Below are 14,379 nucleotides of genomic sequence, written 5' to 3' on the forward strand. Positions count from 1 at the left end.
TTCTTTAGCATCAATCTTTGTTTTTCCAGCACTTTTTAGGGGATCGAGGTTCGCCGCCTCCGTTAAATCATGCTTATGTGATGCCAAAATTGTGTACCGAACTATCTCATCATTAGTCGCTCCTGCAAAAAAAGGCCATTATTATTTTTTACTTGGGGATGTATAGTACCCATCAAATAGCTAGTATATTGTTCCTGAGCAGCCAGACCATTAGCTCCAACATTAATAAATAGTGGAGCTAGCTTAGCATTTGATGTTGACGTAGCGGCAGATCATGATGAATGAACGACACGAGAAGAAAATCTAGAGCAATGACATTTTATTTGATATTTCTTCGGAGAAAAAAAATCCACTTTTGGAACTCAACTTGACACGTTTGACCCTTAATTCGCATCCAACTAGACAAGCTTGACCCTTAATCCTCGAAACCAATCTTAAACAGAAAAGAAACGCCATTCTTTTTTTCTTTCCAAAATCGGATAGATTTGAAGTCAAGTGTCAACCCATGTTAGATTTTGTTTTTGCAAACTATGGACATGACGGTCACATAAAAAAGCAAAAAAAAAACAAAAAAAATAATAATACAGCTTCCATTATAATCCCGAGATAAATAGTTGAAAATTGACATTTTTCTGACAAAACTAAAGGACATGGAAAATAAGGAAAAAAAGAAAAAAGATGTATTAATTACACACACAAAAATGGAAATTAATACTTCCTCCATCCCACGAATGTAGTGCATATAGTTTTTATGAAACTTAAACATTGTAAAGTTTGACCAAATTTATTAAGAAAAAATTCAACAACAATAGTTTTAAATAAATATATTATGAAACTATGTCTAACAATGTATCTAATGATATCGATTATAAACTATGTTCGTGGCACCCCAAAAGTTCAGAAATTTCAGTCAATTTTTTAGTGAAAGAGAGGCATCCCCCTTCGATTTCTATTAAATGAAACCATCTAGTTTTGGTATAATTTTGGTTGATTTATTTTTTTCCATTTGACCAAATGACAAAAAAATCTTCAATTAGATTGAAATCTAAGAAAAACTTTCAAAAAATAAATGAAATAAGACGAATCCGGTTTTTGTTTCTCCACACTTGGAAATTTTGTTTCCATCAAAGGTTGGCACTTAGTTAATATCCCATCGTCTCGGTGGCGGAGCGTGAACCAAATATTGGAGGGGGGGGGGCAATGACTGAATATGACATAGCAAAGGCTAAGATAATTAGAGAAGTCGGAGGATTAGTAGAGAAATTAGCCGAAGGATATGCTTATTTGGCAGAATTTCTTCTAGGAGGGGGGCCAAGGCCCCTAATTGTCCCCAAGACGCTCCGCCGCTGCACCGTCCCAAAATATAAGCAATATATTAACAATTGAAAAACACTATATTTGAAATATATTCCGTTTTTTTGTATTGTAAAACAATGTATTTTTTTCTAAAAACTTGATCAAACATAGTGACTTGACTTTTGGAAAAAATAATTTTACATCCCATATTTTAAAATGGAGGGAGGACATGGATTCTTGCCTTAAAAAAGTGTAATCATCCAATGACACTGGTGATACCACACCTCCACCAATTATCCATCTATTTCATCCAAGAAGTTCCAAATTGTATAATTTCTATTTCACAAAATAATTTATTATTGAACTAATTTGTGATCAAATTAAGCTACATCTGAAAATGTAGTGCACTCGGCTGCAAGCATGGGCACATCACACAGTACTATTCCTAGAAGTGCATGCAAGCAATAGATGCTCAAGAAAAGCAATAACCATGAAAGTTGTGCATGTAGACATCCATATTTTATTCGCACTAGCAACGGCAGCCTAGCTTGTCTTTTTTTTTTGGTGAATCCATGTTCTTGTTCTTGTTTCCATTCCTTTTCTTCTTCTTTCCTTCTACCACATTGCTTTCCATTTTAATTCATACGGTATTTTTTTTTGTTGAGCTTTTCGATATAACCAATGGCGGTCATGAAGAGGTGCAGTTGTTTATAAAAAAATTAAGTAAAACTCTAATTTCATGTGGGATTTTAATATACAAGGGGAATTAGATATGATGCCCTTCTCCTTGAGCCTTTCCTCTTCGTCTATTAATTTTCTAGAAGATACTTTTACAAGTAGAAGGGTGTTGTGCTATGTCGAAACCAGTTGTGTGGTGTTATGCATGCAACCTTTTTTCTACGGGAAGACCTTCATGGATAGCTTTACTAAAACTCGAATAACGCTTGAATCATCCACTAACAAACACATAGACGGTGGATCAACATGACCTTGTTGAGCTAGCATATGATCCATCATATTAGAGTCTCTATTACATTGATGAAAGATAGGGAATGTCTAGGGCGCATCTAGATTGACTTAGTTATCGCACATCTAAGTGACTCAATCAAGCATAAAAATGAGAATAAAAAGGAAAAAGAAAATATCGACATGAATCTCCGTGTAAGATTAATTATATAAGACTTAGATGTGCAATACTTATGGCACATTTAGATATGTCATGGGTCGTGGGTATTGCAGCCATGCGTGTTGCATCACCCGGTTATTGGCCGACCTCTGCATATGGGCGATGTATGCAACCATTTTATTAGTTATTCACAAAAGACCTTACGAAGATATACATCAGTAAGTCTGAAGCCACCGTCTAGGCAACATCTGTTGCTATTCCTATCCAGTTGATGAAGTGATGCTGATAGTATGGGTCTAATAGCAAACAGACCTTGCAGCCATGCCTAATATCTAAGACCTGAGGCCCCAACCAGGCCACTTGCAGGGTATGGGGTACACACCGGTCCAGCACGCACACAGAGGCCGCCGAGGCCTGCTGCCACCAATCCATCTTCAGAGTTGTATTAACGCATCAACGTTGTCTGGCCAAGCTGTCGTCGATGCCACCATGATGCCAGACAACGGCACTATCATGTGCTTGTCCATCAACACACACCCAACAGCGAGCCCCCTCTGCTCCATGCTGCTGAGATCCGCCGTTGTCGACGTGTTAGATGCAACGCCGCTCATCCTTCTCGAACACCACCTACAACCACTCGTCCCATCCCATCCTCCCGAAGATCATCTGCATTCCCATCCGATCCCCAAGGCACCCGTCACATCTCCAGGAAGGTCATGATGCGAACAACACCGTTGCCGCCAAATTCGAAGAGGATTGAAGGTTTTCACCCGGCAGGAAATCGGGGTGGATAATTTGGGCCCTTGGCTCCGCCTTCACGAATGAGGGCGACACCCATGGGCGCTGCCTCTGCCGGGCCAGTCAGACCGGCCAAGGTTTCCCTCGGGCCCAAGGTACGCCACCAAGGCTCACCATCATCGAAGCCTGTAGCCGCAAACCACCAGGACAAGGAGAAAGGTAGCAGGACAAAGGGGAACCTCCAGATCTGACGCTGTCGCACCAACCCGCAACGGCCGCCACTGGGTCACGGGGCGGCCGCCATGCCGTCGCGCTCCAGATGGAAGCCGTCATGGGCCAGACCAGCGCCGCCGCCCGATCGGAGCCTCATCCACGAGATCGACTGTTGCCTCGCCCGGGACTCCCCTCCCGCTCCGCGAGCGTGCCACCTAATGCCAGATCCGGTCGACCTGGCCAGGGAGCCACCCGTACGCATCAGCCGAAAACGAAGCCTCCGCGGTCGTCGCGCCTTGGAGGAGTAGCAACACGCCTCCATGCTGCCTAGGGACGCACGCACTGCCATCTTGCCTGCTCTCCGCCGCGCCGAGGAGCCCATGGCAGCCCCATGCCCCCGCCTGAGGAGTCATCTCGCGCCAGCCCAGCCTCATGCGGAGAGGAACGATATCCCCGATGCCACCTACACCGGCCGGGCTTTTCTCGGCAGCGCCACTCTGCGGCCGCGGAGGAGGAAGACCGCGAGGGGATGTTCTTGCGGCTGAGCGCTAGGGTTCACCCCTGTCGACCCCGGTTATTGGCTGCAGGACAATTATGCTTTTCGTGCTTCAGATCCGACCATGTTGGCCCCTAGATCTATGGGACTGGACATAACTCTCTTCGACGAGGTGGCAATCGGTGGTAATGTGTTGTGCCATACATGTTGGTCTGTATAGTGACCACTTTTTCTTGGTGCGGCAGCCTCTCTGCGGGGCCACCCAAACATCTTCATGAGAATATCTCTCTTATTTTCCCGTGGTTGTCATTCACGGTGAGAAGCAATCTATTGACGATGGCGTGGCGCGGAGGGTAATGTTGTGTAGTGCCAACAGTCGGTTGTAGCCCATCACACATGCCTGGATCGCGAAAAAATGATTTCAACAACATAACATTGACTCCAATAGTGGTGCTTTGAAGTAACCGGTCTCGAGCCCCGGGGTGAAAACCTTGGTCTGACACAAGTTGGTGACACATGGCAATGGTGATGCTTTGCGGCATTACCTTGTTCAAGACATTGCTCGGATATCCTATTGTTTCTTGAGTATGAAAACCTAAAATCTGACCTTCGGTAGTTCAATCCGGTGATGGTGGCGTAGATAGTTGGTACGGATGCTGTTGTTGATGTATCTGGTCAATCACCGATTTATTCGATTTGATTTTTTTTCTCGTTTACCATAGTTTTGGTTTTATTTGACTTTGCTATTTGTCAAGGGTTATTATGTGTGTATGTGTTGATGTTGGTTATATGCATCTTAGTTATATAGAGATCGTGTATATGCTCACTGTATTTGTATCTATTTAATGCCTCATTTCAAATCAACAAAATTCGCTGTCTAAAAAAGCTTCAGCCAAGACAATATCAGCTACATCGGCTCGATTGAAGCTCCTACTATTTGCATGGAACCTTGTCACATACGTACAACATGCACAGTTAGGAGAAGGCCAGCTTTCTATTTTTAATCTTTTGTGCTAACAAAACCACGAATTGACCTAGTTTGTGAATCAATTTTGAATCTGACATTTTCTAGCCATGTTAACATCCCTAACTTCCAGCTTACACGGTAGACATTAGGAACTTGGGCGTTTGGTCCATGATGTGGGCGACCTGTTGGCCTATTGGTTGGTTGATGTAGCAAAGGACCAAACGCTATGAACCCTGGCGTCTGGTCCCTACGTCGCACAACTCGCTGGCTCGTTGATCAACTGATCATGCGGGCCAGGGACGAAACGCCAGGGTGCATGGTGATTAGTCCTTTGCCACGTCAACCGGTCAACGCCCAGCGGCCAGGTTCCCTTGCGTCTCCCGTTGAAGATGGACCTAGGGATATTTACGTGATCAGAAAAGGTGAAATTCAGAATTTATTTGTAAACGAGGTCAATTTGTGATTTTGTTAGGGCAAAAGGTTAACACTGAAAATTTGCCCCCATCTACTTATGTACCTGGTCCATGGCAGGTACTTCCAGGTGCTTTCATTTAGAGCATAAAAAATGGCAGGTACTCGGGAGGCAAAGTTTCGTGTTTTGACCCTTTTCGATTAGTTTAGCAGCATTTGACCCCTTTTTGAAAAAAAATCAAAATCTGACACTTTTTCCTACTGCCAGGCAGCTCGGCGGTACGGTCAGCGCTAGGGTCGTTAAGTAAACGTTTGTTGCCATTAGCCTACCGCAAGAGACGTGACGGTAGGCTACGTAACCCTACCGCCAAACCCCGTGGCGGTAGCAAAAGGGTCAAATGTCATTTTTTTGAACGGGGTTTGATCCGACTAATTAGACTTACCGAAAAGGATCAAAACACAAAATTTGGACACTCCTAGATACTTGCCCTCTAGATAAAAAAATTGGAAGCGGCTCGGCATCTGCACTTGTCTATTCCAACCTAGTACTAGCTCAAGACGGTCCTCTATGGCATGCACTAGTTGAGAAGACAATCTTATCTTAAATGTGACATGTAATTTAGAGACGACAAAAAAATTAATATACAACGGATGGCCACTTAATTGTACTTATAGTTCCTAAAACATGGTGAGAGGTCTAGTGTTAAGAGATCATTCTTGGTGCTCACATTATTTCTTCATTTATTTCACAATTTTCGACGATGCGCACTTAGTGGAAGGAGACATTTTCGTCGACAACGAGATGCCTACGATGACTTCGTAAATCTCAAGACGATTCTCTTAAAGGTGTTTATAGAAATAGGGTGTGCGTATATATGTTCATAAGGATAAGTGTATGCGCGTATGTATAAGCGATTGTGAGTGTATTATGTTTTTTTTAAAGGAGGAAGACCCCCGGCCTCTGCATCTGAGCGATGCATGCAGCCATTTTATTAATTATTCATAAAGACCTTACAAAGTAATACATCAGTAAGACTGAAGCCACCGTCTAGAAAATATATGTCGCTACTTCTATACAATTGTTGAAGGGATGCTGATAGTCTGGGCCTAATACCAAACAGACCTCGCAGCCAAACCTAACATCTAAGACCTGATGCCTCAACCAAGCCACCTGCCAGGTATGGGGCACCCACCGGTCCGGCACACACTCAGAGGTCGCCGCCGCCAACTGCCATCAATCCATCTTCAGAACTGTACTGACGCATCCACCTTGCCCGGTCTAGCTGTCGTCGACACCACCACGACGCCAGACAGTGTTGCCCTCCTGCGCGAGTCCATCCACGCACATCAGACGCCTAATCACCAGGGCGCCACGCCATCGAGATCCGTCGCCTTCAATGTGTCGGATGAAGCACCGCTCCACCGAAGGAAACATCCACTGGTCCCTCGAACCCGCGTACACCTCCAAGAATGACGCCCCCAAGGGGAAGACGACAAAAGCGCGCCACCGTCTTCTGATTTAACGATCTAGGGTTTCCCCTCGGAGGTAGCAGATAGTGGTCTAGAACTTCTCCTCGGCGATGCCTTCAAGAAGGGAACGACGCCTTAGAGAGTCGCCATCGCCGGCCTTGGCATCTAGCCAAGAGCAGGTTTTCACCCAGATCTGTTCGGAGAACTCCATCCAGCTTCTTGTGAACGGGTCGCCGCCTTCTCTGTTGGAGACTAGATCAAAGGATCCAACTGCCGCCGCCTGAACGGCCGAAGCACCACCACGGTGCCAAAGCAGCCCAACACTGACTGGACTGTGAGTGGGAAAACGGAGACTGCAAAGGTGACGCCTTCAAGAAGGTAACGACGCGAAGGCGCCGTCGTCACCCGCCACGACCGAAGTCGGATCACGGATTTCACCGGCAGCCGTCCGTCCTCACTCCATGCACAGCCAGCTGGACGACCACCTCCGACGAAGAAGAAGGCCACCACCACCAAGCCTAGGGACGGCGCCCCAGACATCCTCGTGTTGCCGATAAAGTCCATGAGCAGTGCACCGCTGCCGGCGATTGAGATCGGTAGCACACCGAATCAGCCCGACTGAGTCAAGGCCAGACCCGTCGCTGCTGGTGCCGTCCTCCTACGTCGCCGCTGCACCACAGCCATGCCGCCGTCGATCTGCGTCACCGTCGCCGACCTGACCGGAAAGGAGCGCCGCCTCCCAACCAGATCGAGATCCGAGAAGAAAACCGCCGCCGCCGCCACACCACAAGGGTTTTGCCCTGTGACGCCCTGGGCGACGGCGGCGGAGGGGAGATGAGGTGGGGGCGGCTGTAAGAGGAGGGTGGGGGCTCCCCGGTGCGGGGCGGCGCCGCCGCACGGGGGAGGCAGGGGCGGTTGTAGGGGAGGTCGGGGGTGGGTGTGCTATGTTAAAAGAAAATTAAGAGAAGACTATGACTTTTGTTTGATTTCTCCTTCCTCCACGCCAGTATCAATCCTAGATAGCAATGTTAAGATAGCCTCATCGTTGTGCAAGCTCTAAGTACCGTTGGAAATAGTGTTTTGTGTCTCATCTGGTAGAAAGAAAAACAGCTAGCGTCGCTGCCTTGTTTTGCATCGCCGTGGCACCCGACGCCAGGAATACACTAGGAATTATAGTTGCAACTTTCGATCGGTTTGGAACTTTTTCCTAGCCCCCGTCCCTAGAAGACTTACTTAGCACCTCAACACACGATTTCCATCCATCGGTCAAAAACAGATCCTAACTCATAGAAAAAATAATGGGCTGGAACATCGTACCCGAAAGGCAAATATTTTGGTGCAAGTAAAGACTGGAATTCTCGAAACTTCGATGAAACTCCACTAAAGATAAGAACCATGCATGGTCTGATATGATGTCTCAACGTTTGGGTTGTTGGCATCTCATATTCTCATCTTCGGAAGGCTGTTTCTACGTCGCTTTGTGACGGTAACGCAACGCACGCATGACAGGCACGTCTAATTTGAAGCAGATTAAGTCTACGTAGCTCGCGACTAATCAAATGCAAATGCAAAGTCCTTCTACTTTTTTAGGTCTATGCATCTCTCGGCGACTAATCAAATGCAAATGCAAAGTCGTTCTCGGTCGCTCGCTTTGCATTTTAGCATGCAAGAGAGGCGCATGTGTGCGTTTCTATCCCCGTGTGCGTAGTCAACCATAACACGGTCTCAGGCCATAAGGACATTCCCGCAAACCTCCCTTCCATGTCTGCCCGTGGATAGAGGGAAATCGGTCGCTCACCAGCCGCATTTGTGGCAGTACCAAATATAAGCATTCATGAAGGAGATGTGAATTTCTGCTTAGCAGAGAAAGAAAGTTAGCCGCGGCAATTCTTGTGAGCTTGAAGTAATCACTGTCTGCGTCCATTCGCTCCATTATGTGAAAAGTCAATTGTTTGTGTATATGAATCCGACGACGAAACCATCGATCGTCGGAGAAAGTTAGGTCCGAAACAAAGTAGTCTTGGTGCAGTAACCGTGCTTCTTCGAAGACCCTATCCGGATTGATCATTCTTTTTCTTTTGATTGAGCCCTTGAAGTTGCGAATATGATCCACATGCCGGTCTATATTTTCTTGCATGCTCATGAAGCACGATCATGTCCATTTCTTCGTTTGAATCTGATGAGTCAGAAAACTCATCTTGAATCATTCTATTAAGCTCCGTTTGTCCATACTCCTCGTTCCACGAAGCATCTAAATTCATCATTTGCTCTACAAATAAATCACAAAAGATCAGGTCGGACAATATGTCAACACATAAAGGGCAGGGGGCAGCCTGGAAGTTGTTGAACATACTGCAGTGTCGTCCGGGCCGACAATGACGTCTACGGCACGGCGAGCATGTGAGAGAGGACTATTGTGTCGGTCCTAGCAACACTAAGGCTCGGAACGGCTGTGCAACAAGGATGACGGTGGAGCTCCGACGCGGAGGAGGAAATAGAGAGAAGAGAGTAAATGGATTCAATATGTCGAGAAGATGAGTTTTATGCAATTTATGTTGGTGTAAACATGTCGACGTGACGGATGTGCTCGGGCGCCCAACATCACGTCCGTCGGACATTTGAGAGTTATGAGGCAAAAATGCTACACCTACGAATTCCTACGTAAATCATTTATGGAAGCAGGTTTCTTTTTCTAAGGGCATGTACAATGCATAGTCTCACGGTGATGCCTTTTATGTCATGTAGGATCGGATGTCACGAAAAGTAGGTTTGGATGAGGAAGCAGGATCCTTTGCAGGAGGCGGGTGATTGAAGAAAAAAAAATGGTCCAGTGTAAAAAAACTGAAAAGTTAAAATGAAAAGTAGAGATGCATGTGTATCAGAGTCTTTATTTTCTATTCTTTAATGAGAACCTTTAGTGATAGATTGTATTGAAGAGAAAAATTAATATAAATATCTCAAGTTACTACTCCCTCCGTCTCGGTGTATAGGTCATCTTAGATTGTGCACCGTGACCAAGATGGAGAGGAAAACAAAAAATTAATATAATTTACTAACTAGAACCATTGCATGCAATGAACTGACCACTGTATGTCGTGCTAATTAGTCTCAAGTTATTAAAAACATACACGCCTCACGTCTTTTATTGGTTGATTCTTTTATTCACGTTAAAAAACAAAAAACAAGATGAAAAGTTAATGCATCGTGCCTAAGTGTTTTAGGATTATTTGGTTTTTATAAGATGACTTGTAAACCGAAATGGAGGAAGTATTTATTATGAAATATTTGTATTCATATACCATTATTGTACATGCTCTAACTGTCACTAGTCTCGCTCTGATCAGCACCTACGTAAACTTTCGTAGAAAACTCTACGTAAGTCTAGCAAAGCTCGTTATGGGGTGCCCGGCTTGATATTAGCTCCAGTGCAGTATTGGTGTCGGTTCATATACACTGGAATTTCCTTGTGTCAATAAAAGTCAAATTAACGCATGGGCTGAGAGGCCGGCGCGCGGCCGGGTCAAAGTCCCAACTCGCATCCATATGTGCTCGTAATTACCAAAGCTGGATTATTGACCATAACAAAAGAAGTCTGTTTAATGATTTATAGTCTCACCAACCCTTCCTCCGCTCCCAACCGCCCTGCATGCTGCCTATATATATCTCGCGCCACTGTCCCAACAAATCGTACAGCACAAAAACCCGCAAGCACGCACGCAACAAGGACTCGATCGACATCGAAGCTCGAGCTAACCTTCACAACTTGCACAAATCTCTCTCTTTCTTTCTCTCTCGCTGATCAAACTTGATCAACGTCGACCGAGCAACTACATACACACCCAGTTGCAATGGAGGTGAAGGTGCTGAGCTCCAAGCTCGTCAAGCCCGCCTACAATGCCGGCGCCACGCCGGCGCCTTCCACCGAGTACATCCCTTTGTCCATCTTCGACAAGGTGACGTTCAACATGCAAATGGCCATCATCTACGCCTTCGCCCCGCCCGCGCCCTCCCCCGCTGCCATCGAGAAGGGCCTCGCCGCCGTACTCGCCCAGTACCGAGCCTTCGCGGGCCAGCTCGGCGAGGCGCCCGACGGCACGCCGTCCGTCATCCTCAACGACCGTGGCGCGCGCCTGGTTGAGGCGACCGTGGACGCCGACCTCGTTGACATGGCGCCCGCGAAGCCCACGCCGGAGCTGCTCAAGCTGCACCCGGACCTCGAGGCGGAGCACGAGGAGGTTGTGCTCCTGCAGCTCACGCGGTTCCGTTGCGGCTCGCTCGCAGTCGGGTTCACGTCCAACCACGTCGTCGCCGACGGCCACGCCACAAGCAACTTCCTTGTAGCCTGGGGACGCGCCACGAGAGGGCTCCCCATGGGCCTCCCTCCCGTGCACCACCACAAGGACCTCTTCAAGCCACGGCCGTCGCCTCGCGTGGAGCACGACCACCGCAACCGGGAGTACTACCTGCCGTCGCCAACCGACGTCGTCGGTCACCACGGCGACGCCGCCGACAACATTGTCATCCACAAAGCGCACTTCTCCAAGGACTTCATTGCCGGTCTGCGCGCCAAGGCGTCCGAGGGGCGCGGCCGGCCGTTCAGCCGGTTCGAGACCATCCTCGCCCACCTGTGGCGCACCATGACGCGCGCGAGAGACCTCAGCCCCGAAGAGACCTCCAAGATCCGGCTGTCCGTGGACGGCCGGCACCGGCTCGGCCAGCCGGCGGAGTACTTCGGCAACATGGTGCTCTGGGCGTTCCCGCGCGCCACGGTCGGCGACCTCCTGAACCGGCCGCTGAAGCACGCTGCCCAGGTGATCCACGACGAGGTGGCCAAGGTGGACGGCGCGTACTTCCAGTCCTTCGTGGACTTCGCGTGCTCCGGCGCCGCCGAGAAGGAGGGGCTCGCGCGGAGCGCCGTGTGCAAGGACGCGCAGTGCCCGGACGTGGAGGTGGACAGCTGGCTGACGTTCCCGTTCTACGAGCTGAACTTCGGCACGGGGAGCCCGAGCTACTTCATGCCGGCCTACTTCCCCACGGAGGGGATGCTCTTCCTCGTCCCGTCCAACTTCGGCGACGGCAGCGTCGATGCCTTCGTGCCCCTATTCCAAGAGAACCTCCAGGCGTTCAAAGAATGCTGCTACTCCATGGAGTAGGTGGCCAAACTGTGAATCGGTAGAAGAAGCAGTGAGGCGGGCATTAGTTCATTTAATTGAGAGGGTGGCTGAAAAAATAATGTCTTCTCTTTTCCTTTTTTTTTTGCGGGAAATTTTCCTTTTCTCTTTGAGAACTGAATAATGCTACTGTGTGTACACAGATGTTATCTTGCACAAATAACATGATTTTTTTGGACCAGAAATTTTCATTATACACCGATATACCTTATCTTGTGGGAGTTAAGAATGAAAAATTTGGAAAATTACAATTATAAACACTAACCTAGCTACTACTATGTTTGATCCCACTTCTATATCTATATCTATGCTATACCTACTAATAAAGCACCTATTGCTTCTGTGATACGTCATTAAATTTGTTCTTAAAGTACGTTAAAATTACCCACCAATACCACCCGTAGGTGACAAAAACGATTCGGTTTTGAACTTCAATTCGGCTTTTTTTTTCTAAAGGCCGCCGTTCCATATTTTATCACAAGATCAGGCTAGGTCAACTGGTTCGGTGCGCACCGTGCTATCGAGGAGACCCAGGTTTGATTCCGACTGCGATGTACTAAGCCTTTATTCTTCTATTTCGCACTTTTCCTATTTTTTTCTCTTTTACCTTTATTTTGATAAACTTTACACACATGTTAATCATAGATTAAAAAATTGTCAAATTTTAGATAAAAAAGTTCCCATATATACAAAAAAATATACAATGCGTATGGACAATAAAAAAATGTACAACCCTTTTTGTTCTTCTATTTCGCACTTTTCCTATTTTTTTCTCTTTTACCTTTATTTTGATAAACTTTACACACATGTTAATCATAGATTAAAAAAAAGTCAAATTTGTAGATAAAAAAGTTCCCATATATACAAAAAAATACACAATGCGTATGGACAATAAAAAAATGTACAACCCTTTTTGTTCTTCTATTTCACACTTTTTCTATTTTTGTTTTTCTCTTTTTCCTTTATTTCGATAAACTTTGCACACATGTTAATCATGGATTAAAAAAATGTCAAATTTGTAGACAAAAAAGTGTACAATGCGTATGGACAATAAATAATATTTTTTCTTTTATTTTGAAAAATATTGATCATGTATTTAAAAGACTTTAAATGTGCATAGGAAAATGTTTCCGGTGTATAAGAAAACATATACAAAAATATATAATGTGTATGGAACAAAGTAGACATAAAAAATAGAACTTTTCAAAAATGTTAATCGTGTATTTGAATAATGTAAAACATGTATATAAAAATATTCATGATGCATACAAAATATGTAAAATGCGTATTAAAAAAATTAGACGTCAAAACTCAATAATGTTTGTGATGTCATACCCAAAAAAATGTTTCTAATGTATAAAAAGTATACAATGTTGTTTATACAAGCTTTACGTAAACAAATGGCTGAGCTTTGATTTTTCAATTATATAAACTGTTTTGCTAATTATTTTTTAAAGAATATCGATATTGATACACAACCTGGAACATTTGGTATGCATGTACTTACAAATTGGTTGTTTTTGATGTAGCTGTCTAATATGTTTGCAACCAAATTAAGACTCACTTAGATTACAAATGCAAACACATATATCAGCAAGATAAATCAAAGTTCTAATCCATATGCTATCATTAATTAACAAAACAAACTTGCAAATGAAACTGCTAGTCATAGAATTTAATTAATTATAAAAAAATACAAGGGCCAACCTTTATTAAATTTATAACCCGTTGCAAAGCACGGGCATTTGTACTAGTGAACACTAAACTATAAAACCGGTGAGTTAATTGTGTAATTTTCTAAAACCGATAAAAATGATTAACTTCAAAAAATGGAATTCTATTTGGTACCTTACAAAAGTATTGGTTTGGCTTATTTCAGCCAATTACTTATTGCATTCTCTCCACACGGAAACTATTTCAAATTCTTGAGTACTCCCTCTGTAAAGAAATAAAAAGAATGTTTAGATCATTAAAATAGTAATCTAAATGCTCTTATATTTTTTACGGAGGGAAGACATGGGAATATGAAATCACCCTTCAAACCAGGACTTGGTTATTTTATTAAAAAATGAAAGTCATGAATAATGTTATTATGGATTGTGGACATGCAAACAATCGCCCTTTAAATGGGGTCTTGCCACACCCCCCCCCCAAAGTTCTACGTAGGAGTAATGTAAATTACGGGCTTCTTTGATTCAAAGGAATTTCATAGGATTTTTGAAAGACTTAAATCCTTAGGAATTTCTCCTACATTGGTTCTTTGATTCAATGGATCGGATCTCATAGAAATTATTTTATGGAATCTTTTGTACTACATTTCATAGAAAATCTAGCATCTACTTCAACCTTTTTCTATAATTTCTTTATTTTTTCTATGACATCAAACACTCCTTGTTAATGCTATAGGATTTAAATGGACATGTCACTCCAACGTTATACTTTTCCTATTTCTGCGTTTTTAAAATCCCACGAATCAAAGAAGGCCTATGTT

The 14,379-nt window shown here is 44.7% G+C and overlaps 1 protein-coding gene across 1 annotated transcript; it reads left to right on the plus strand.

Moving 5' to 3' along the window:
• Positions 1–10,410: 10,410 nt before the first annotated feature.
• Positions 10,411–12,026, plus strand: LOC123397696 (putrescine hydroxycinnamoyltransferase 3-like). Its single transcript, XM_045092233.1, has one exon. The coding sequence runs from the start codon at positions 10,566–10,568 to the stop codon at positions 11,868–11,870; it is 1,305 nt and encodes a 434-aa protein (XP_044948168.1). The 5' UTR covers positions 10,411–10,565; the 3' UTR covers positions 11,871–12,026.
• The last annotated feature ends 2,353 nt before the right edge of the window (positions 12,027–14,379 follow it).

This window comes from Hordeum vulgare, chromosome 5H (genome assembly GCF_904849725.1).
Source record: "Hordeum vulgare subsp. vulgare chromosome 5H, MorexV3_pseudomolecules_assembly, whole genome shotgun sequence".
In the NCBI taxonomy this organism is placed as follows: Eukaryota; Viridiplantae; Streptophyta; class Magnoliopsida; order Poales; family Poaceae; genus Hordeum; species Hordeum vulgare.

Coding starts and splice junctions, on each gene's coding strand:
- LOC123397696 (XM_045092233.1), top strand. CDS start 10,566: ATGGAGGTGAAGGTGCTGAGCTCCAAGCTCGTCAAGCCCGCCTACAAT.